Genomic DNA, 25,061 nt, shown 5'->3' with positions numbered 1-25,061 from the left:
TGTACATTAGTACATTACAGTGGCTCACGCCTGTAATTCCAGCACTTTGGGAGACCAAGGTGGGCAGGAGTTTGAGGTTAGGAGGTCATTACCTGAGGTCAGGAATTTGAGACCAACCTGGCCAACATGGCAAAACTCTGTCTCTACTAAATACAAAAATTAGCTAGGTATGGTGGCAGGCACCTGTAATCCCAGCTACTTAGGAGACTGAGTCAGGAGAATTGCTTGAACCCAGGAGTCAGAGGTTGCAGTGAGCCAAGATCACGCCATTGCACTCCAGCCTGGGCAACAAAAGTGAAACTCCATCTCAAAAAAAAATAAAAGAAAAAAGAAATTGTTCTATATTTTCACTGGGCTTGAAAAAAGAAAAATTATTGTATTTATTGTAATTGAAGAAATTACTGTATTATTGTATTGATTTATCTATGTGGACTAAAGAATGGAGAATGGGGCTGGGTGCGGTGGCTCACATGTGTAATCCCAGCACTTTGGGAGGCCGAGGTGGGCAGATCACCTCAGGTCAGGAGTTTGAGACCAGCCTGGCCAACATGATGAAACCCCATCTCTACTAAAAATACAAAAATTAGCTAGGTGTGGTGGTGCACACCTGTAATCCCAGCTACTCTGGAGGCTGAGGCTGGAGAATCACTTGAACCCAGGAGGCGGAGGTTGCAGTGAGCCGAGATCATACCACTGTACTCCAGCCTGGGAAACTCCATCTCAAAAAAAAAAAAAAAAAAAAAAAAAAAAAGAATGGAGAATGGAAATGTAGAATTTTAATGTGAATGTTTAGCTACCAAAATATTTAAAATATCATTTAGACAGGTTTATGGAAATGAAAATATTTTAAAGACCTATTTGTTTATTTTTAAAACTAGAATGTACTCAAGACTGATCTTCTGAGTTCACTGGAAACGATTTTATCCCCCACTGTGGTGTCTATATTGAAAATTAATAGTCAACTAAAGCATATTTTCAAGACTTCATTGACAGTGGCTGATAAGGTAACAAACACTGTGTTCTTAATATCTCAAAGTTGATGTGTTAAGAAGGAAACTCATTTTTTTTTCCTTCAAAGATAGAAGATCAAAAAAAGGATCTAGATGGCTTTCTCGGTATACTATGTAACAATCTACACGAACTACAAGAAAATACCATTTTTTCCTTGGTTGAATCACAAAAGCTATGTGGAAACCTAAGTGAAGACCTGAATACAATAAAGCAAACTCATTCACAGGTATGTTGGTTAGCTGACGTGGGGAGTACAGAAAGAGAGTTTTATGATGATTTGATATGACTTGATAATCTATGTTACGCAACATGAATACTGTAAAACGTGAAACCTGAAAATACTGTAGGCACTGTTGCGTATAACAGTAATTTTTGAAAAACAATTGAGAATACTTCTCTTAATATTTGAAGTTTTGCTACCCCATATAGAACCACAATATGACAAAAAGCTCTTTTCTCATGGACTGGATGGCATGGATAGTTGTCCTTCATAAACCAAGCCCTACTTTCTCTTATTTCTGTCTCACTGATAGACATTTAAAGCATAGTAAATTGATACAATTTTTAATTCTTATTTATTATAAATGTAATTCATGATTTATCTTCCCTGTAAACTGTTCCTCATTATATGAGGCTTTAAACCAAAATCAAGCCTTCAAACCATAATCTATAAATATCGGATATATGAAAAACAGCTTCTGGCATTCTTAAGACTTTAATAATGACTGAAGTTTTATTAAATGAGCCTATTATGATATGACAGAACTCTTATAATAGTTAACATTTATTGAGCAATTCACTGTGTGTTTATTCCTTCCATCAATGTAGATATAAATTCTATTACTAGCCAGTTTTCTAATGAGGAAAACTGAGACCTTGTGAGCATCTAATAGTGTGTAGATCATCTTAGAGAAGCTGGTGGTGATTATATTGCCTGAAAAGCATCCGTGTTTGAGTGGCTCTTTTACGGTTTCTTGGCAATTTAAAATTGCAGCATTTTCTCTTACATCTGCATAGGGTATTTGCCTTAAACCTGTTGAGAACTTTTTAGGTGTATATTCTTTTATTTATTTATTTATTTTTTTGAGACAGAGTCTCGCTCTGGCGCCAGGCTGGAGTGCAGTGGTGCGATCTCGGCTCACTGCAACCTCCGCCTCCTGGGTTCAAGCAATTCTGCTGCCTCAGCCTCCCGAGTAGCTGGGATTACAGGCACATGCCACCACACCTAGCTAATTTTTCCATTTTTAGTAGAGACAGGGTTTCACCATGTTGGCCAGGATGGTCTCGATCTCTTGACCTCGTGATCCGCCTGCCTCGGCCTCCCAAAATGCTGGGATTACAGGAGTGAGCTGCCGTGCCCGGCCCTTTTTAGGTGTATATTCTAAGGCTGATTCTTTTTTTATAAATTTGCTGTTTTGAAATGCTTAAAATTGGTAGGCAGCTGTTTAAAAAAAACAAAACAAAACAAAACAAAACCAATCTGATCTGAAAAGTATCTTAGCATGGATAGTTTGGTTTCCCTGGCTTTAAGAAAGCAAATTCACTATGTGAGTTATTTCTTAGGTTTTCCAGAACTTGAAATGAGCACTACTAAAATATAATTTGTAAAACTTTGAACACATTTACATGTAGATAAATCTGATAATAATACCTGCATTATCATTCAAATTATTAATCTGATAATACCTTTGAGACTAGTAAAAATATTGACAGACTTTATTCATAATCAGAATGTTAGATATGTATTGTCAGCTGATGTATTATTCAGAGATACTGGCCAACCAGCAGACTGAACAGTGAATAAGTATGTTGGATGCATTTTCAGCTCTTCCTTGCTCCTTGGGATGGCTTCTTCATTTTGCAATGTAGCATGTTAGAGGCCTATAAGAGCTTGTTTTCAAAGATGTAAAATATGATCAAAGATAAGAGTATTTACATTTTGTTAATATGATCCAACTAAGTTCTGTAAAATTTTTTAGCTCCAGTAATTGATAGTAATTTTGGATTACTTGACCTGTTGAGTATATCATATTAATTTTTCCTTCTAGTAGTGTTATCAGTTAAAAAGCAACTATATATATATATCTGTCAAAGTTGGTCTTACACATAATGTGATATATGGGGCTATTTGATTAGTTTTGAGGTACACTGAAAGTAATTTGTTACAGCTAAAATAGTGAAGTTTGCTAATTATTTACTTTTTAAAAAATCCTGGCTGGGTATGATGGCTGACATCTATAATCCCAGCACTTTGAGAGGCTGAGTCAGGGTGATCACTTGAGGCTAGGAGTTCAAGACCAGCTTGGTCAACATAGCAAGACCACGTCTCTACAAAAAAAAATGTTGTTTAAATTAGGCAGGCATGCCAGCTCATGCCTGTAGTCCCAGCTACTTGGAGGCTGAGGTAGGAGGATCCCTTGTGCCAGGAGATTGAAGCTGCAATGAGCCTTGATTATGCCAATGCACTATAGCTTGGGCAAAAGAGTGAGACCCTGTCTCTAAAAAAAAAAAAAAAGAAAAAAATCTTACATTTTAATATCACTTCCACTGCTTTCCTCTGTGGAAGAGAGGTAGAGTTAAAGATTCAAGAATTTATATAATTCTTACCTATGGACAATACTTCATGTTATCAGTCATAAAAAATGTTCAGGTGTCATAATTTTAAGTCTTTTCACTTCCCATACTTTCTAACAGGAACTTTGCCAGCTAATGAATCTTTGGACAGAGAGATTCTGTGCTTTGGAGGAAAAGTGTGAAAATATACAGAAACCACTTAGTAGTGTCCAGGAAAATATACAGCAGTAAGCTATTTTTAAATTCTCTTAAAGTTTTCTGTAAGTTTGAAATTATTTCTGAAGAAAAAGCTTTAAATAGTACAAATAATTCCTCTGTGTACTTTCAAATTTCTCATTTGTTAATATTTTATTATGTATGTGTATATATGTGTATATACATACATGCACATGTCTTTTCATTGTGTATTTGTGCTCTCTTTTAAGACAGTGAAAAACCTGGCTCTTATCCACAATGTATTTTCTAATTTCCTCAATCTTAGAAAACACATTAAGTAATTTCACAATTTCTAACCTATATTACTGATGAAAAATATACTAACTAGAGCAGGGTTTGGCAAGCTATGGCTAGCAGACTGGATGCCTGTTACTATAAATAATTTCGTTGGGCACTGTCATACCTATCTGTTTACATGTTGCCTTTGGTTATCTTTGGCTGCCTTTGCACTGCAATGGCAAAGTTGAATCATTGTTTCCAAGTCATTGAACAATAGCCTAAAATATTTGCTATCTGACTTTTCAAGAAAAAGTTTGCTGATTCCTGTATTAGGGTTTTGTTTTGTTTTTTTTGACACAGAGTCTTGCTTTGTTGCCCAGGCTGGAGTGCAGTGGCACGAGTGCAGTGGCATGATCTCGGCTCATTGCAACCTCCGCCTCCTGGGTTCAAGCGATTCTTCTGCCTCAGCCTCCTGATCAGCTGGGAATACAGGCGCATATCACCATGTCTGGCTAATTTTTTTGTATTTTTAGTAGAGACGGGGTTTTGCCATGTTGGCCAGGCTGGTCTCAAACTCCTGACCTCAACTGATACACCTGCCTCAGCCCCCCAAAGTGCTGGGTTTGCAGGCGTGAGCCACTGCACCGGCCTGTATTAGAGTTTAATGTTGCTTTGTAGTCTCATTGCTTGCCAGTTTCACACACTTATCATACACTACAGTCAGACCTATGTGTTCTTTTAGGAATTTTTTAACTTTATGGTTTAACATTTAAATTCATGATCCCTTTAAAAATTTTTACATAACAGGAGATTTGTCAAGGTTCAGTTTTTTGCCTATTGAGTATTCTCTACTCATGAGGGGAAAGATACTATATTTACCCTATTTTTGCCCACTTAATTCCTAAATTAAACTCCTAAAGCTTCAAACTTTCTTTGGTGTGAAGAACTTCTTGTAGTCTTTAAGGGTGGGTCTGCTGGCCACAAATTCTGTTTTGTCTAAGAATGTCTTGATTTCCTCTTCATTCTTGAAAGATATTTTCACTGGCTATGGAATTCAGGGTTGACAATTATTATTTTTTGCAGCATTTGAAATATGCTGTTCCATTTTCTTCTGGCCTCTATGAAATGAGAAATCCACTGCCATTCAAGTAATTGTTCCCGTATAGGCAATCTCTCTACAGCTGTTTTCAAATTTTTTTCCCTTTAGAAACTTGATTATATTTTGTCCACTCTTTTTTTTTTTTTTTTTTTTCTGTAGGTTTATGCCTTTCACCAAAACTTGGGAAATTTTCGTCTATTAATTCTTTGAATATTTTTCAGCCTCATACTCTTTTTCCTCTGCCCCTATGACTTTAATGACACAAATGTTAGATTTTTTTATTATGGTCCCTCAGGAGATATGTATAATATATTTCTTAAAGGTATATTTATTCTCTTAGTTGTTAACTGGGGAAATTCTATTGATCTGTCTTCATATTCACTGAGTCTCCTTCTGTCATCTCTAACCTATGTTGGTTTTGTTTTTTTTTTTTGAGATGGAGTCTCACTCTTGTTGCCCAGGCTGGAGTGCAATAGCACTATCTCAGCTTACCACGGTCTTCACCTCCTGGGTTCAAGTGATTCTCCTGCGTCAGCCTCCCGAGTAGGTGGAATTACAGGCATGTGCCATCACGCCCAGCTAATTTTGTATTTTTAGTAGAGACGGGGTTTCTCCATGTTGGTCAGGCTGGTCTTGAACTCCCAACCTCAGGCGATCTGCCTGCCTTGGCCTCCCAAAGTGCTGGAATTATAGGCATGAGCCACTGTGCCCAGCCATAACCTACTGTTAAACCCATTCAGTGAGGTATTTTATTTCAGTTATTGTCTTTTTTATTTTTAGTTTTGTAATTTTGATTTGCTTTTTTTTTTTTAAAATGCCCTCTCAACCCAGCTTTTCCTAACTCTGGGAAGAAACGGGAAGAGAAGGCCTGGTTTGCTTTTTTTACACCTCGTTTCTTTGCTAGGATTTTTTTTTCCAGGCATATTAATTTCTTGTTGGAGCATTTTTATGATGGTTGCTTTAAAATCCTTGCCAGACAATTCTAACATCTTTTGAGTTTTCTCATTGTTGGTGTCCGTTGATTGTCTTTTCTCATTCAACTTGTGATTTTTGTGGTTCTTGTGAGAAGTGATTTTCTATTGTATCTTGAACATTTTGGGTATTATGTTAGGAGATTCAGGTTCTTAAAGTATTTTTTAGTTGGCATTTACCCTGTTTAGGCTTAGCATACAGGTCCAGGCTCACTTTTGTGGGCTGTGGTTCGACTGACAGTTTAGTTTTTACAGCCCTTGCATTGTTATTCTGATATGCTTTGTTTGTGTGCTACCCACATGAGAAAATTTGTATTCTGCTTTTTTTGGATGAAGTGTTCTATATGTGTCAACTTGATCAAGTTGATCGATAGTGCTATTGAGGTCACCCACGGCCTTACTGAGTTTCTGTATACTTGTTCTATCAATGACTAAGAGAGAAGTATTGAAATCTCTAACTATAATTGTAGATTTATTTCTTTTATTAGTTCTGTCAATTTTTGCCTTGTGTATCTGAAACTTTGTTGTTGGGTGCATATACAATCAGGATTATCATATCTCCTTGAAGAATTGACCTCTTTATCATTATGTAACATCCACTTTTGTTTCTGATTATCTCTTTTGTTCTGAAGTCTTTTTTGTCTGAAATTAATACAGGTACTCCCGCTTTCCTTTGATTGCCATTTGTATGATGTATCCTTCTCCATCTCTTTATTTTTGGCCTAAGTCTTTATATTTAAAGTGGGTTTCTTATAGACAGCATATAGTTGGGTCTTCCTTTTTCATCAAATTTATAATCTATGAGGGTTTAGTTTTATTTATTTATTTATTTGAGACAGCACCTTGCTTTGTGACCCAGGCTGGAGTACAGTGGCACAATCTTGGCTCATTGCAACCTCCACCTCCTGGGTTCAAGCAATTCTCCTGCCTCAACCTCCTCAGTAGCTGGGATTACAGGCACACACCACCACGCTCAGCTAATTTTTATATTTTTACTAGAGGCAGGGTTTCACCGTGTTGGCAAGGCTGATTTTGAACTTCTGACCTCAAGTGATTTACCTGCCTTGGCCTCCCAGAGTGCTAGGATTACAGGTGTGAGCCACTGTGCCCAGCCCTTTTTTCAGTTATTGTGACTTTCATTTGTAGGTTTGGTTTTCAACATCTTTGTTTACTCACTTGGTTTATCCACATGGTGTACCATCTAGTGGTATTAGAGAGTCACTTCATTACACAAGGTTTAAAGCTTGTCCTATAAGATAACTTTGAATGCTGTTATAGGGAAACTTGCAGAGAGGGAAATCAATGAATTTTAAATGTATATCTAACTAACATTAGTTTTATATCAAGTTTATGTTATATTGCTCTATATGTATAATTTGTCACACCCCAATATAATTTTCTTTTAATTATTAGAAAGCTTTATAGCTGATTTAAATGTAACATTTGTAATGTTTGTGATTTATTTTATGTACTAGGCAAGTGAAACTGCTTAATAACAGAATAAATGACTGATTGTCCAATTTAGGGACTGTACAGGAGGCTGTAGTAGATGCCCTGAAATAACATTGCCTGGTAAGAGGGATAAAACAAGCAGACAAATTTTGAAAGCATCATAACTGGAGGAGGGCTGTGAAAGGTTTCATAAGAAAAGATGATCCTTTCAAACGTCATTTAATGGCAATCTGCTGTGAAAAGACATTGGCCACGGCCTCCATTCTCAACGTAGAAGATGTATTAAGATCACGGGCCCTGGAGCCAGACTGCCCACATTCGAATCTGCCAGTTAAGAGCTGAGTGATCTTGGGCAGTTATATATCCTTTGAGTCTTAATTCCCTATTTCAACGGTGTCATACTCTTTTCCCATAGGAAATCTGAGGATATAGTCAACAAAATGACTTTTCACAGTCAAAAATTTTGTGCCGATTCTGATGGCTTGTCACAGGAACTCAGAAATTTTAACCAAGAAGGTACAAAATTGGTTGAAGAGTCTGTGAAATACTCTGATAAACTCAAAGGCAACCTGGAAAAAATATCTCAGGAGACTGAACAGAGATGTGAGTCTCTGAACACAAGAACATTTTGTTTTTCTGAACAGTGGGTGTCTTCCTTAAATGAAAGGGAACAGGAACTTCAGAACTTATTGGAGGTAATAACTTTGTAACTGGAACTTACTTTGGGGAGAATAATGATAATCAGAAAATTAAATATTCTTGGCTATATCGATTTCAAAACAAATGATATTTTAAGTTATAATGACAAACTTTTAATACTTGGTATGCTTATACATGATCTCGTTTTGTGCTTTGGTATATGTCTTCTAGATCTTGGGATTAATTTAACATTTGTCCAGTTTCTTTCCTGAATTTATCCTTGGTTTCTGACTTAGTAGACTCTTCAAAGAAGAGCACCCTGTCTTTTGATATGTAATACCTTCCACTTATAAAATGCTCTTTACTTTTCTCCAAGTACATTCAAACCTATTATTGTTTTAAGTATTTAGGTTATTGCTCTGGTAGCCAAAGGATATTCGATAGGTTTATGGATATGCTTGAACTTAACACTTGCATGAGCCCTTTATGACTTGGTTTTTTCTTTCTTTGCAATAGAAGGATTTTACTAACATTCTCAGGAAGTAGGTACAAAGAATTTACATTTTCAATCTATATAATCTATTTTCACTAAAAGGAACTAGAGTTTGTATACAAATAGCTAATTTCACATTTGAGGTGGGAAATGTACAATATATGATCCTAGAGATCTTGGTCATACCAGAAAATAAGGAAGCTGTTAAAGATTTCTGTGGTTGTCAAAAGGACTTTGTAGCCAGCTTCCCCATGTTCAAATGTGGTATAATTTGAGCATCAAAAAGAATAATGGCCATAATGGATTAAAACACATCAAATATATTAAAACTTATGAAGTCATAAAAATTTCATAGTTCTCCTTTGGATCATGCTAGGGAAGCAACACATTGTCCTGAAAATGGGTAAATAAGAAGAAACAATATAGCATCCATCTGTCTTTCCTAAAAGAAACCATATCTTGGTTTAGCAAGGTAATGAAAAAATATGTTTCATTAGACTCTCAGCTAATAAAATGGAGAAGAAATGATAAAATTAATATATCACCAGTATGCAGCTCTTAATAAAATAACCCCTGTGGATGTTAATGATGGCTTAAACCATTTGATCAAAAGCTGAGGCTAACCATACCTAAACTCACTGATAAATCTTAACATGAGAGACATAGCAAAACATTTTGTGTTTGCAGTACTACCTATGAAATAAAAAATTAAACCTGAATTAGGTCTAACCAGTTTGTAGAAAATAAAGCATAGAAATGCAATTGACCAAATCGAGAATTTGAGATGTTCAGTAGAGCAAAGACCTCATTTCTTTGGCAACACTTTTTCAGGGGAAAAAATATGAGAAAAGATAACTTATAGATCAAAAGAGACTAGAGGTCCTTAAATCTTAGTTTGCCTGAGGCACTCCTTGTTGGCATTGTTATATTGAAATGATTATTAACAATGGACCCTTTCACACTAAAAGGTGTCCCAATTTGGATGATAAATTATATTGTCACCAACTTAAGACCTATAAACCAAACCTAGTGGTGAATTTTGGTTCAAACCAAAGCAATTGTGACACACTTTGGAGACAACTGGTGAAGTCTGAACATGGACTAGACATTTGATAAGAAGGAATCAGTGTTAACCTCTTTAGGTGTGATAGTGGTCTTAAAGTGCTCTTACCTGTTAGAGATACATGCTGAAGTAAATGGATAAAATGATACAGGATTTGTTTCAAAATAAGCCTGGATTTGTGGAGGAGTTAAGTGGCCAGTCTTGTTGGTAAATATTTGTACTCCACTTGTTGGTAAATGTTGAAGCTGGGTAATGAATACAAGGGAGTTAATTATACTGTTCTCTCTACTTTTATATGTGTTTTAAAATCTTTTATTACTGGCAGCCAGGTGTGGTGGCTCATGCCTGTAATTTTTTTTTTTTTTTTTTGAGACGGAGTCTTGCTCTGTTGCCCAGGCTGGAGTGCAGTGGCACAATTTTGGCTCACTGCAACCTCCGCCTCCGAGGTTCAAGCGATTCTCCTGCCTTAGCCTCCTGAGTAGCTGACATTACAGGCACACCACCACGCCCAGCTAATTTTTTTGTATTTGTAGTAGAGACTGGGTTTCATCATGTTGGTCAGGCTGGTCTCGAACTCCTGACCTTGTGATCTGCCCGCCTCGGCCTCCCAAAGTCCTGGGATTACAGGCGTGAGCCACCTCGCCCGGCCTCATGCCTGTAACCTTTGAAGGCCGAGGTGGGCAGATTGCTTGAGTCCAGGAATTTGAGACCAGCTTGGGCAACATGAAACCTCATCTCTTCAAAAAATACAAAAATTAGCCAGGCATGGTGGTGCATGCCTGTAATCCCAGCTACACGGGAGGCTGAGGTGGGAGGATGGCTTAAACCTGGGAAATCAAGGCTATAATGAGCCCTAGTCATGCCACTGCATTCTAGCCTGGGCAAAAGAGTGAGTGAGACTTGTCTCAAAAAAAAAATTATTATGGAAAATTTCAAGGTAAGGGAAAATATGATACTGAGTAAAACAGCGGCAACTTTAATTTTAGTAATAAAAACGTATTTGCATCATTTACAGGTTGTAAACCAGTGTTGTGAGACTTCAAGTTCAAACATCACTGAGAAATCACATGGACATAAGGCAGCTAATGAGAAACAGCACAACATTTTTCTTGATCAGATGACTATTGATGAAGAAAAACTGATAGCACAAAATCTAGAACTTAATGAAACCATAAAAATTGGTTTGACTAAGCTTAATTGCTTTCTGCAACAGGATCTGAAACTGGATATCCCAACAGGTACTTTAAAAGAGAAATAGAATTGTTAAATTTTTTGAAGTTGAATTCAACTCTCAGTAGTGTCAGATATTCAGAAAAATTAGTCCTGCCATTGCCTGACAGGAATTTACCATCTCACTGTAATCAACTGAAAATGGGAAAACTGGAAACTTAAAATAGTTTTAATCAAGCATCATGATATAGGTGATATAAACTCCTAGAAATGTGGTATCATAATTCAGTAAAATTTCACAAACGTTCAGGGAATTTACTTTGTTAATAGGGGATATTTTTAAAACAAATAAATAAAAACCTAGCACTGTTTATAAAAGGATATTTTAATACCACAAATACTGGAGAGATGTAACTTACTAAATCTAGTTTAATGCAAAGTTTGCTACATTGTGCATTTTGTTCTATGTCCCTCTCATTTTGTCACAGACCATTGCCATTTAGGAATCCCTGTTTTAAGAGATCGGGGATCACCGTGGACTGTAAGCATTTAGGAATCAACATTTTTAGAGATCAGATATGGCAAACATCATTGTAGGCTATAATGATTTTATATTTTTAGAAGACAAGATTCATTTGGAAGCTTTAGTATTTTTTAAAAATATTTACATCTCATACTTTAATTTTTACCTCTTATCTAATGTCCATTAAAGGTACTACACCACAGAGGAAAAATTATTTATACCCATCAATACTGGTGAGAACTGAACCACGTGAACATCTCCTTGATCAGTTGAAAAGGAAACAGCCTGATCTGTTAATGATGCTAAACTGTTCAGAAAACAACAAAGAAGAGAAAATTCAGGTAAATTTAAAGGATCATTTTATAATAGAACTATCTTACGAACTCTTAATGTGGCTGACTTCATGTGAAGAATTTTACTGTTCACCCTTCAGTCTTACCCTGCCTCTCATTAATGATAGTTGCCTAGCTCTTAGCCTTATTTTTTTTAATCTTACCAGTTTTTAAATTATGCTAGTAGATAATAATAACCAATATTTAATATTGTGTTTAGTAACATATTTATATAGGAACCTCTACTCTCTATAAAAATATATTAGGAATTATTTTCATTATTTGTAGACTTTGTTTATACACACACACACACACACACACACACACACACACACACACACACACTGCTTATGTAGATTTGTCTTTCTACTAATTTTGTTGAGGTTTAACTTTTATATTATACCATGGGCATATGTTGTATTCAAAGAAGAAAACTGCCCTTCCTTTGTGATGACTTTGAGGCTCTTGGACTTAGTCACTCATCCAGCTTCTTCTTCTAGGATGTGGATGTAGAAAAGGCAGCTCTGGGGCAGTATACTGAAGAACCTCTAAGTCAGGAGCCATCTGTAGATGCTGGTGTGGATTGTTCATCAATTGGCGGGGTTCCATTTTTCCAGGTACTGATGATATCATGTCAGATAACCCTTCCACATCTGCTTTAAGTCATTCATTTGCTATTCAATATAAAAGCATTATTCTTGGTGAGTAGAACAATAGAAACCTTTCAGTTATTCCTTAGGATGGCTTGTTAACTCTTATGATTTGAATTATTTTTAAAAATCTGATACTGATAAAGGGTTTTCTGTAGAATATATGAAGGCAAAATTTGACTTAATCTACATCCTTAGGTGATAATCTTTAGCTAGTGCTTCTATTCCTTTTCCGCTTCCTATATACTCAGAATGGACACTGAGAACAGTCATTCCTCTCTTTCTTCTACCTTTGATATGGAAGTCTTGGAACCTATCTCTGCCCATAATCACACTTTGAAGGCAAAGGGCTTGAAAAGATTGAGAAACTGGAGGCCTCTTAGGTTACATTAGTGATTTCTCCTGCCTGAGGCTCTCCTCTTGTTAACTGTTGCCCCATGTTTCCTGAGCTCCTTGCCTGCTCTGATCCTATGTCATTAAATCCTGCGACCTCTCCTATACACTTGTTTTTGAGACGGAGTCTTGTCCTGTCACCCAGGCTGAAGTGCAGTGGCACGATCTCGGCTCACTGCAACTTCTGCCTCCCGGGTTCAAGTGATTCTCCTACTTCAGCCTCCTAAGTAGCTAGGATCACAGGCGTGCGCCACCACACCCAGCTAATTATTTTGTATTTTTAGTGGAGATGGGATTTCACTATATTGGCCAGGCTGGTCTCAAACTCCTGACCTCAAGTGATCCACCCTCCTCAGCCTCCCAAAGTGCTGGGATTACAGGCGTAAGCCACCGTGCTCAGCCTTCTACCCACTTTTTAACACTGTTGAGAACATAGTTTATGATTTGTTTCAGCATTGATGACTGAATACACAATAAATGTCACTAGTCCCTTAATGTTCTCTATGGGTAAGTGGAGGATTCCAGTGAAATACAACTTCCAAATGAGGCTCTATAAAATGTTAATATCTTTTCCTTTAGTTTGAAGGTACAAGCCTAGACAAAGTGTGTGATGGAAAAATTTCCTTACATAGGACATTGGTATCTATCTACATTTGCAGTTGAAGTACTGCTTCTGATATGCATATGCTTGTACCTTTTTTTTTTAATATGTAGACGGGGTCTTGCTACTTGAATTCCTTGCCTCAAGGCAATCCTCCCACCTCAGTCTCCCAAAGTGCTAGGATTACAGGTGTGAACCACTGTGCCTGGCCCCTTGTTTCTGTTCTTAATAGATCTATAGGTCTTTCCCTTAAGGTCTAAAGATTCTCCATCCCTGCATTCAACTGTTAAAAAAGTTCTAACTCAGATTCTCATCAATTCCTCCCTGTCTCTGGGCAGTTTTATCCCAAAATTCTTGCTACCTTTTTTAAAAATTTTCTACTATGAGAGAACTATAAATATGTTTCTTTCAGTTTTCATCCCTTTCTTCTATCTTATAAAGTTAGGAAAAGGGGAAGGATAAGAGAACGTTGGTGACTGCTTAATCCCTGGTCAGAAATTCTTTTATTATTATTATCTGTGGCATTTTGAACTAGGCTTAGTGATTCAGCTATGGCAAGGAAGTCCTCACAGTACCAGAAAGGGTTTGGGATGGGGTTTTAGACCTTTAGCTGAAGTCCATAAATGATCTTTTCTCTAGTAGCAGTGTGATGTGGGGATTTTCTTTGGGTTTAAAACTTTATTATTATTATTTTTATTATTATTATTATTTTTTGAGATGGAGTCTTGCTCTGTCGCCAGGCTGGAGTGCAGTGGCACAATCTTGGCTCACTGCAAGCTCCGCCTCCTGGGTTCAAGCGATTCTTCCACCTCAGTCTCCTGAGTAGCTGGGACCACAGGCGCGTGCCACCACGCCCAGCTAATTTTTGTATTTTTAGTAGAGATGGGATTTCACCATGTTGGCCAGGATGGTCTCGATCTCTTGACCCCATGATCTTCCCACCTTGGCCTCCCAAAGTGCTGGGATTACAGGCGTGAGCCACTGCGCCCAGCGGGTTTAAAACTTTAAAAGTTGGTTTATGATTTGTCTCAACATTGATGACTGAGTGTACAATGAATGTCACCAGTCCCCTTAATGTTCTCTATGGGTAAGTAGGATTCCAATGAAATAGAGCTTCCAAATGAGGAATATGAAATAGGTTTTACAAATAAGATAAAATCCAATTTTTAAAAACTAAGCAAAAGTGTTTTTAAGGTGGTCCATGTATCAGTTTCTCTGCTTTAAACAGAATTGGCTTTTCTGCATGACAGGAAATCTTTGTTTCCTTAGAGCAGGGTTTCTTGACAGCAGTGCTACTGGCATTTTAAACTGGATAATTCTTTGTTGTGGGGGGCTTTCCTGTGGACTGTACTGTGTCAGTATACAAGAATGACAGTGTACTATGTGAATACTCACTCAAAGCCAGTAGCACTCCCTGAGTGTAACAACCAAAAAGGTCTCCAAACATCCCCTCTGAGAGCACAATCACTCCCTGATGAGAACCACTGCCCTGGAGTAAAATCTTTATGTCTTAGAAAATAACACAGAAAATTATTATTTCTTTCTCTCTACTCCTTCCATTAGTGATAAAATAAAGAAGGCACTTGGCACTACTTGCCAAACAAATTTTTGGCTCAAACTTGTGCTGAAACTTTTCTGAAGTTTTCTACACTTAAATTTTCTTGCCTGTAACCCAGAGAACTTTGAAAATAGAGTATAGTTAATGTGTATCAAATGTTACTTTATATTGACTTAATTTTCTCCCCTTAAATCCACAGCATAAAAAATCACATGGAAAAGACAAAGAAAACAGAGGCATTAACACACTGGAGAGGTCTAAAGTGGAAGAAACTACAGAGCACTTGGTTACAAAGAGCAGATTACCTCTGCGTGCCCAGATCAACCTTTAATTCACTTGGGGGCTGGCAATTTTATTTCTAAAGAAAACTTAAAAATAAAGCCTGAAACCCTGGAATTTGAGCCTTGTGTGTAGATGTTAAAAGAATATATATATATCAGCTGGGCATGTTGGCTCATGCCTGTAATCCCAGCACTTTGGGAGGCTGAGGTGGGTGGATTGTTTGAGCCTAGGAGTTTGAGACCAGTCTGGCCAACATGGCAAAACCTCGTCTCTACTAAAATACAAAAATTAGCCGGGCGTGGTGGCACACTCCTGTAATCCCAGCTACTGGGGAGGCTGAGGCACAAGAATCGCTTGAACCCAGGAAGCAGAGGTTGCAGTGAGACAAGATCACACCGCTGCACTCCAGCCTGGGCAACAGAGCAAGACTCCGTCTCAAAAACAAAATTTAAAAAAGATATAAGGCAGAATTGTAAATTTAGCTGAATTTTGATATTTACCCATTTTTCTGTCATCCCTATAGTTCACTTTGTATTAAGTTGGGTTTCATTTGGGATTTGCAATGTAAATATATTTCTAGCTTTTCATATAAAGTTCTTATATAACAAATGAAAGGTATTTTTCTTGTATATTATTAAGTAGTGAATATATAAGAACTGTACTGTTCTTCTAGGCTTGAGTTTACATAGGTGAATATCACCAACACCTGGCCTTAGAAAAGGACCATGTCTTTTTTTTTTTTTTTTGCTATGACTTATGTATTTTCTTGCCTCCTTCCTAGACGTTCCTATTTTGCTTTCTTGTCGGCTCACTTTTTCCCTTTTTATTTTTCACCAAACCATTTGTAGAGCTACAGAAGGTATCCTTTCTTATTTTTTGGTAGCCAGAAGTTTACCTAGGAATCTTTTAACAGTTTTTTAGTGGTTATTTTTAAAAATCACTGTCAACAATAAATCTAACCCTAGAAGTATCCCTTCTTTCAACATTTTTTATTTGTTTCCCCAAGATGTGAAAGGGTTTCATTCCTGTAAGAGGCCTAACAGATTTGCCCTGACAGAGTTCACAAAACTCACTTCTCTAGAATGTAAATTGCTATTATGGGAGACTACCCAGAGATCTGACTAATGGCCCTGTGCCCACACTCTAAGACCTGTGTCTTTTGGAGAAGATCACAATGATTTAAGGACTTTTTGAAACTTCCAATTATGTCTAAAAATTATATTCTTTTGTTCACATGATGAAACTTTGTTGTTCCTTGCTTGTATGTAATAAAATATGTATGTGTATCTTTTTCTCGATTTAAATCTTATCCCTTAGAAGGGCCCTAGTATTTCTGATCTGGCAATCATATTTCTGGAAGTTGAGATGTTTCACCTTGAAGAACCAGAGCACTTGGAATATGTACAAAGAATAAATTTTGTTCCCACAACGTGTTTAGTGTGTAAATTTTAGAGACATTTGACTTTGATAGCTAAATTAAACCAAACTTTATTGATGAATTAGAAAATATGCTACAAGGAATTAAATTGACCTTGTAGAATTAATTATCTTAATAAAAATAATGGCTATAATTTCTCTGCAAAATCAGATGTCAGCATAAGCTATAGATAATATCTAATAGACTGCCCTCAGTAAATCCATGGTTAATAAATGTGGTTTCTACATTAAGCTGCTTGCTCCATAATTTCTTATCTGGCAACAGGTATGTTTAGAGAGTTAGGCAAGCTGCATTCATATTCCCAAAATAAACTATGCAGGTACCATCAAAGAAGAAGGACCCTAGTAAACATGTAGGCTTTTAGTTGCACTCCAAGGGGCTATCCTAGGTGCAAGGTTAGTGAGAAACAGGCCCTCACACAGCCTGAAGTCCAGCTTTAAGTCATCTCATTCCATGACTGCTTAAAAGTTATCTGAGAATGCTGATGCAACTAATTTCACTGCCTCACAGAAGCAAAAATAAACATCCAGAACCATAAATTAGCTCTACCAATTTTCATACACAATGTCTAGCCCTCAGAATGTAACCAAGAGTAGCATCAGCAAAAATGGCAAAGTAGGTAGCTTCAAGGACCTGTTCCTCCACAGAAACACTGAGAAGTCAAGCAAAAACATTCAGAAACAACTGTCAGAACTCAGGAAAATAGTTTACAGCCACCAAGCATTTGCTGAATCAAGAAAAAGGCAACCTATAAGGAGAAGGAAAGCTTGGCAGTGGTTTACTTGCCCTTCCCCCATTCTCAGCTCTGTAACAGTCTTGAAGACACAGACCACATTCTCAGTGTGGGGTTCGGGTCCTGGGTTTCTAGGGAGAAGAGAGATCTTTGTTGTTACTGTTTTGGGAGACAGACGACCCAGGCCGTCGTGTAGTGGCACAATCTCAGTTCACTGCAGCCTCCCAGGTTCAAGCAATTTGTGCCTCAGCTTCCCTAGTAGCCAGGACCACAGGCACTTGCCACCACACCCGGCTAATTTTTTTGTATTTTTAGTAGAGATGACGTTTCGCCATGTTGGCCAGGCTGGTCTCAAACTCCTGACCTCAGGTGATCCACCCTTTTTGGATTTGTTTCATTTAACTCAGAACTCAATCAGGGTGGGAGTGGCAGGTTTGTTTCTAAATATTGTAAGGAAAATGAACCATCTGCTGTCACCTGGGACAAAAAATCAGAGTTGAGGTAAGCAAAGGAGTGCCCCAAAGCCTGAGAGGAAAGCAGGAGAGAGAATTTCTTAGGGAAATTAGGTTATTCAAAAGCAGTCATGTATATTGGGGGATTTAGAAAGCCATGCACATTCTCAGGTCAGGCTGCACACTCAGAAAAAGACCTGAGAAGACCCCAAGATTTCATGTTGGGCTGATGTGTAGGCTCAGTGCAAGCAGGAAGTAAAGGCTAAGGCCAATTTAAAATGGCCCAGATAAGCACTGAAGGTGTGTCCCAATACAGCCAATCAACAAAAACTGAGGGTTTTTTTCTTCTTTTGTCAGTTTTTGGGGCAACCAGTTTTCAAAGAAATCTCAACACACTGGCTGAACACAAGCAAAAGGAAGAGACCTTAGAGACTGTGTAAGTCAAAGAACAGAAACCTTACAAAATAGTTCAGAAAAGTCACAGGTGCTGTGACACATCTGTAATCCCAGTACTTTGGGAGGCCAAGGTGGGAGGATCACTTGAGTCCAGCAATTCAAGACTATCCCGGGCAACATAGTGAGAGCTCGTCTCTACAAAAAGAAGAAAAATTTTAATCAGCTGGGCATGGTGGCACATGCCTGTAGTCCCAACCAGTTGGGAGGCTGAGGTGGAAGGGTCTCTTGAGCCCAGGAGTTTGAGGCTGCAGTGAGCTATGATCCAGCCTCGGCAACAGAGCAAGACCTTGTGTCTAAATATATATAAGTCACTAAACCACTACAGCCCATAGCAAGTAATAAAAAACAAACCCTGAGGAGTGAAGAATCTGGTTTCCAGCGTTACCATATTATAGTAAAGTAATATTCAGCTTTCAACAAAAAAACTATGAAGCATGCAAAGAAAGTATACCCTATTCACAGGAAAAATTAGAATAAAGTGTCTCTGAGGAAGAAATGGACTTACAGACAAATTTTGTAAATATTGTCTCAAAAGTGCTCAGAGCTAAGGGAATACAGGGTAACAATGTCTCATAGAGATTATTAATGAAGAAGTTATAAAAAGGAACCATACAAATTAGGAGTTGAAAAGTACAATAAAAAAGCGGGGGAAATCACTGAATGGTTCTAATAGCAGATATGATCAGGCAGTAGAAAGAATCAAGGAGGCTGAGGCAAGTGGATTACCTGAGGTCAGGAGTTCGAGACCAGCCTGGTCAACATGGGGAAACCCCGTCTCTACTAAAAACACAAAAATTAGCCAGGCGTGGTGGTGGGCGCCTGTAACCCCAGTTGCTCGGGAGGCTGAGGCAGGAGAATTGCTTGAACCCAGGAGGTGGAGGTTGCAGTGAGTGGAGATGGTGTCACTGCACTCAAACCTGTGTGCAAAGTGAGACTCCGTCTCAAAAAAAAAAAAAAAAAATCAGTGAAGCTGAAGGTAGATCAATTGAAATTATCCAATCTGAAAAGCAGAAGAACAAAGGAAAGAAACAATTCAAAAGACCTATGGATTACCAGCAAGCATACCAACCTTTGCAAAATAGGAGTTTCAGAAGGAGAGGAGAAGAGAAAGGGGCAGAAAGAATATTTGAAGAAATAACGACCCAAACACCTCAAATTTGTGAAAACACTTGAATGTACACATCCAAGAAGTTTGTGGAGCTCCAAATAGGATAAGTCAGAAGAGATCCATATTAAGACACACATAAACTGTCCAAAGCTGAAGAGAGAATCTTGGAAGCAGTAAGACAGTGGCCATGAGAGAAATGCAAATCAAAATCACAGTGAGATACCACTTCACATTTATAAGGATGGATATAACAAAAAATACAGGGGAAAAAAAAGTGGTGTTGGGGATGCTGGAAAATGGGTATCTTTTTTTTTCTTTCTGAGATGGAATGTTGCTCTGTCGCCCAGGCTGGGTGCAGTGGTGCGACCTTGGCTCACTGCAACCTCCGCCTCCCGGGTCCCAGTGATTCTCCTGCCTCAGCCTCCAGAGTAGCTGGGATTACAGGTGCCCACCATCACACCCAGCCAATTTTTTTTTTCTGGCTAAATTTTATATTTTTAATAGAGATAGGGTTTCACCATGTTGCCCAGGCTGGTCTTGAACTCCTGACCTCAAGTGATCCACCTGTCTTGGCCTCCCAAAGTAGTGGGATTTTGGGCGTGAGCCGCTGTACCCAGCCTGAAAATGGGAACCATTGTACATTCCTCATGGGAGTGTAAAATGGTTCAACCACTATAGGCAAAGAGTTTGGTGGTTCCTGAAAAAGATAAACATAGAATTACCATATGGCCCAGCAATTCCATTCCTAGCTGTCTGCCCAGGATAAAACATGCCTCCACAAAAATTTATATACAGATGCCTATACCAGCACTATTAACAATGACCAAATGGTGTAAACAACCCAAATGTCCATCAATATATGAATGGATAAACAAAATGTAGCATATACATATGACAGATTACTCAGCCATAAAGATGAAGTACAGATACCTGCTACCATATGGATAAACCTTGAAAACATGCTAAGTGAAAGAAGTAAGACACAATAGTTCACATATTCTATGATTCCACTTTTAGGAAATATCCAGAATAAGCAAATTCATAGAATCAGCAGACTGGTGGTAGTTAAATCTGGTATGAGGGGAATGAAGAGGGACTGCTTAATGAGCATGGGATTTTCTTCTGGGGTGTTGGAAATATGCTGGAACTAGCCTGTAATCCTAGCACTTTGGCCAAGGTGCGTGGATCACCTGAGGTCAGGCCAAGGTGGGTGGATCACCTGAGGTCAGGAGTTTGAGACCAGCCTGACTAACATAGGGGAATGCATGTAATTTTTGTATTTTTTATTTTTAGTACAAAATTTTAGTAATTTTGTACTAAAAATACAAAAATTAGCCCCATGTGCTGTTGGGTGCCTGTAATACCAGCTACTTGGGAGGCTGAGGCAAGAGAATCACTTGAAACTTGGGAGGTGGAGGTCCAAATACATTCACACTGAGAGGGCTTCAATATGTGGATTGGCAACAGGGCACAATTAAGTCTATAGCACTGTATAAACCCTAATCAGGATAAATACAAAGTCACACTTAGGTATACCATAGCAAAACTGCTAAAAACCAAAGATAAAGAAATACCTTAAAAGTAACCAAAGAGCAGAGGCAGGTAGATTGCTTTGAGCCAGGAGTTCAAGACCAGCTTAGGCAACATGGCAAAACCCTGTCTCTATTAAAAATACAAAAACTAGCTGGGCATGGTGGTACATGCCTGTAGTCTTAGCTACTTAGGAGGCTGAGGTGGGAGGAGGGCTTGAGCCCAGGAGATGGAGGTTGCAGTGAGCTGAAATCATGCCATTGCATTCCAGCCTGGGTGACAGAGCTAGACCTTGTCTCAAAGAAGAAAAAAAGTAACCAAGGAGAAAAAAGATTATTTTCATAGGAACAATTAAGCTGACCATGATTTTGCAACAGAAAGAACGAAAGCAGACAATGGCACGATACTTCCAAATTACTGAATGAGGTGATGTCAGTAGGAATAGTGGAGCAAGTCCTCTAAAAACCTATTCCTCCATGAAAACAGTGAGAATATTGAGATAATTCGTTGAATAAAAAATTTCAGAATTCTGAAATTAACCAAAGCTTTGCAATAATCCAAGGAACTTTTTTTTAAGGTTGTATCTTAGTAAGAATGATGAGTTTTGTGGTTTTTTTTTTTTTCAGATGGAGTTTCGCTCTAGTTGCCCAGGCTGGAGTGCAATGGTGCAATCTTGGCTCAATGCAACCTCCACCTCCTAGGTTCAAGCGATTCTCCTGCCTCAGCCTTCCGAATAGCTAATTTTTTGTATTTTTAGTAGAGACGGGATTTCTCCATGTTGGTCAGGGTGGTCTTGAACTCCCAAACTCAGGTGATCCACCCACTTTGGCTTCCCAAAGTGCTGGGATTACAGGCGTGAGCCACTGCACCTGGCTGAGCTTTGTGATTGTTTTAACTTGCCCTATTCTCAACCCTCTCTCTAACTCCCCATTAGTCTTTAAAACCAACAGTTCTATCATCATAGTGAAGACCAGTAGCCTAGCAGCCCCTTGTTAGGACAGAATGGGTTTGGAGATTCCCAAAACAGCATTATTTGAGCACTGTCATTATTTAGCCTGACAATTCCCTGGAAACCGTCATTCACAAGACTTGCCTTGGCCAGCCATGGTGGCTTATGCCTGTAATCCCATTACTTCAGGAGCCTGAGGCAGAAGAATTGTGTGAGGCTAGGAATTCAAGACCAGTTTGGGCAACATAGTGAGACACTTTCCCTACAACAAATTAAAAAAAATTAGGTGTGGTGGCACACACCTATAGTCTCAGCTACTCAGGAGGCTGAGGCAGGAGAACTACTTGGGCCCAGGAATTTGAGGGTTCAATGAGCTATAGTCACATTGCTGCACTCCAACCTGGGTGACAGAGCGAGACCCTGTCTCTAAATAAAATAAAATAAAATAAAAATAAAAAAACAAATACTTGCCTTTATTTGACTCAACTCAGACCATGCTCAATGAGAATAACATTTCACCTGGGACATTTGTTGAAAATAATCAGTAGCCTGGTAAACATGTAGCTGACTAAGGCAGTGATAACAGTTGAGGCAAACAACAAACTGCCCCCATCCCCAAAAAAAACAAAACAAAAAAAATCAAAAGAAGAGCTAGGGAATGAGATGTCTATAGGAGGCTTTCAAAACTGCTGATGTGGCCAGGTGTGGTGGCTCACACCTGTAATCCCAGCACTTTGGGAGGCTGAGGCGGGTGGATAACCTGAGGTCAGGAGTTCGAGACCAGCCTGACCAACACAGTGAAACCCTGTCTCTACTAAATATACAAAAATTAGGGGCCGGGTGCAGTGGCTCATGCCTGTAATCCCAGCACTTTGGGAGGCCGAGGCAGGTGGATCATCTGAGGTCAGGAGTCTGAGACCAGCCAGACCAACATGGTGAAATCCCATCTCTACAAAAAAATATAAAAATTAGCCAGGCATGGTGGCAGGTGCCTGTAATCCCAGCTACTCGGGAAGCTGAGGCAGAAGAATCGCTTGAACCTAGGAGGTGGAGGTTGCAGTAAGCTGAGATCATGCCATTGTATTCCAGCCTGGGCAACAAGAGTGAAACTCTGTCTCAAAATAATAATAATAATAATAATAACTGTTGACATATTCATGGGACTCTAGAAGACCATGCACATGTATGGGCTTATGTGCATGCTCACATCTGTGCACATGCCCAGGAAAGACCTAAGAAGGTCCTAAGTTCTAACACAACATCTGGTTGACCTTGAGGCACTAAAAAAATATGGCAAAAGCAAAGTCAGCATTTTTTAATGCCCGCCTGAGTGTGAAGGTGTGCCCCAACACAAACACACACAGAACCTCTTGGAAGTGGGCTGGGAGACTAAATAGATTCAATCATTTAAGTAAATATCTAATCACTAGCTGACCACTAAGCTAAATGAGCAGAGACTTCAGTGACAAAGAAGACATATTTCACAGATTCATTTGGAAAAGCCACTAAAAAAAAAAAACCATCAACAGCAACAACAAAAAACAACATCAGCAAGTCCTTAGAGGGGGAAATAATTTGTTTTCCAGAGTAGTCACATTGTAATATTAGAAATGTTAGTTTTTGGCTTGGTATGGTGGTTCATGCCTGTAATCCCAGAACTTTGGGAGGCTAAGGCAGGTGGGTCATTGAGGTCAGGAGGTTGAGACCAGCCTGGCCAACATGATGAAACCTCATTTCTATTAAAGATACAAAAATTAGCCAGATGTGGTGGCACATGCCTGTAGTCCCAGCTACTCAGGAGACTGAGGCATGAGAATTGCTTAAGCCCAGGAGGTAGAGGATGCAGTGAGCTGAGATCGCACCAGTGCACTCCAGCCTAGGCAATAGAGTGTGACTCTGTCTCAAAAAAGTCATTTTTCTATAAAAAATTATGAGTATTGTTCTTACACAGAAAAATAGCAATCTATAGAAACTATCCTTGAGGAAACTTGGATGTCAGACTTACTAGGCAAAGAATCTAAACAAACTATTTTAAATGTGTTCAAAGTGTTAAAGGAAATCATGTTTTAAAAAAGCAATAACTGAAATTAAAAATTCACTAGAGGGACTCATAAGCAAATGTGATTAAGCAAAAACAAAGACTCAACAAAGTCAATTGTGATTGTCTAGTCTGAGGAACAGAAAGGAAGAATACATAAAAATGAATAGAACATCGGCCGGGCGCGGTGGCTCAAGCCTGTAATCCCAGCACTTTGGGAGGCCAAGGCGGGTGGATCACGAGGTCAAGAGATCGAGACCATCTGGTCAACATGGTGAAACCCCGTCTCTACTAAAAATACAAAAAATTAGCTGGGCATAGTGGCACATGCCTGTAATCCCAGCTACTTGGGAGGCTGAGGCAGGAGAATTGCCTGAACCCAGGAGGCAGAGGTTGCGGTGAGCCGAGATTGCGCCATTGCACTCCAGCCTGGGTAACAAGAGTGAAACTCCATCTCAAAAAAAAAAAAAAAAAAAGAATAGAATATCAGAAACCTGTGGGACATTATCAAGTATACCAACATATACATAATGAGAGTCCTAGTAGAAGAGAATAGAAAAGGACAGAAATAATATTTGAAGAAACAATTGGTAAAAATTTCCTAAATTTGCTGAGAAACATTTATCTCCATATCCAAGAATCTCAATGAACTCCACTAGGACAAACTTAAAAAGATCCACACTTATTCACATCATCATAATCAAACTGTCAAAATCCAAAGAAAAGATAATCTTGAAGAAAGAGAAATGCAATTAATTATTTAGAAGAGCTCCTTCACATGATTAACAGCTGACTTCTTATCAGTAACCATGAAGGCCAGAAAGCCATGGGATGACACTCAAAGTGCTGAAAAAAAGACTGTCAACCAAGAATTTTATATCCAACAAAAGCAATCTTCAAAGATGAAGCAAAATATAAGTAATTCCCAAATAAACGAAACTGAGACAATTTGTCATTAGCAAACCTGCCACACAAGAAATACTAAAGGGAGTCCATTAAGTTGAAATGAAAGAACACTAGACAGTAACTTGAGACTACACAAAGAAATAAAGGACACTGGTAAAGGTAACTAAATAGATAAATATAAAAGACCATATGAATATATTTTTGC

The 25,061-nt window shown here is 38.5% G+C and overlaps 1 protein-coding gene across 1 annotated transcript in view; it reads left to right on the top strand.

Annotated features, from left to right (window-relative positions):
- KIF11 (kinesin family member 11) overlaps positions 1–16,537 on the top strand; it is a 54,713-nt gene extending 38,176 nt beyond the window's left edge. The window contains exons 15-22 of the mRNA XM_012454781.3: positions 879–1,004; positions 1,079–1,237; positions 3,706–3,812; positions 7,958–8,237; positions 10,753–10,975; positions 11,620–11,771; positions 12,263–12,379; positions 15,164–16,537. Coding sequence (XP_012310204.1) covers positions 879–1,004; positions 1,079–1,237; positions 3,706–3,812; positions 7,958–8,237; positions 10,753–10,975; positions 11,620–11,771; positions 12,263–12,379; positions 15,164–15,295 — 1,296 coding nt within the window. The 3' untranslated portion in view covers positions 15,296–16,537. The remainder of the gene's footprint in view (positions 1–878; positions 1,005–1,078; positions 1,238–3,705; positions 3,813–7,957; positions 8,238–10,752; positions 10,976–11,619; positions 11,772–12,262; positions 12,380–15,163) is intronic.
- The last annotated feature ends 8,524 nt before the right edge of the window (positions 16,538–25,061 follow it).

The sequence above is a fragment of the Aotus nancymaae genome, unplaced genomic scaffold, assembly GCF_030222135.1.
Source record: "Aotus nancymaae isolate 86718 unplaced genomic scaffold, 86718_ANA_hifiasm-v0.15.2.pri h1tg000010l, whole genome shotgun sequence".
NCBI lineage: Eukaryota > Metazoa > Chordata > Mammalia > Primates > Aotidae > Aotus > Aotus nancymaae.
The sequence above is the reverse complement of the archived record's forward strand: the minus strand, read 5'-3'. Positions and strand labels throughout refer to the sequence as shown.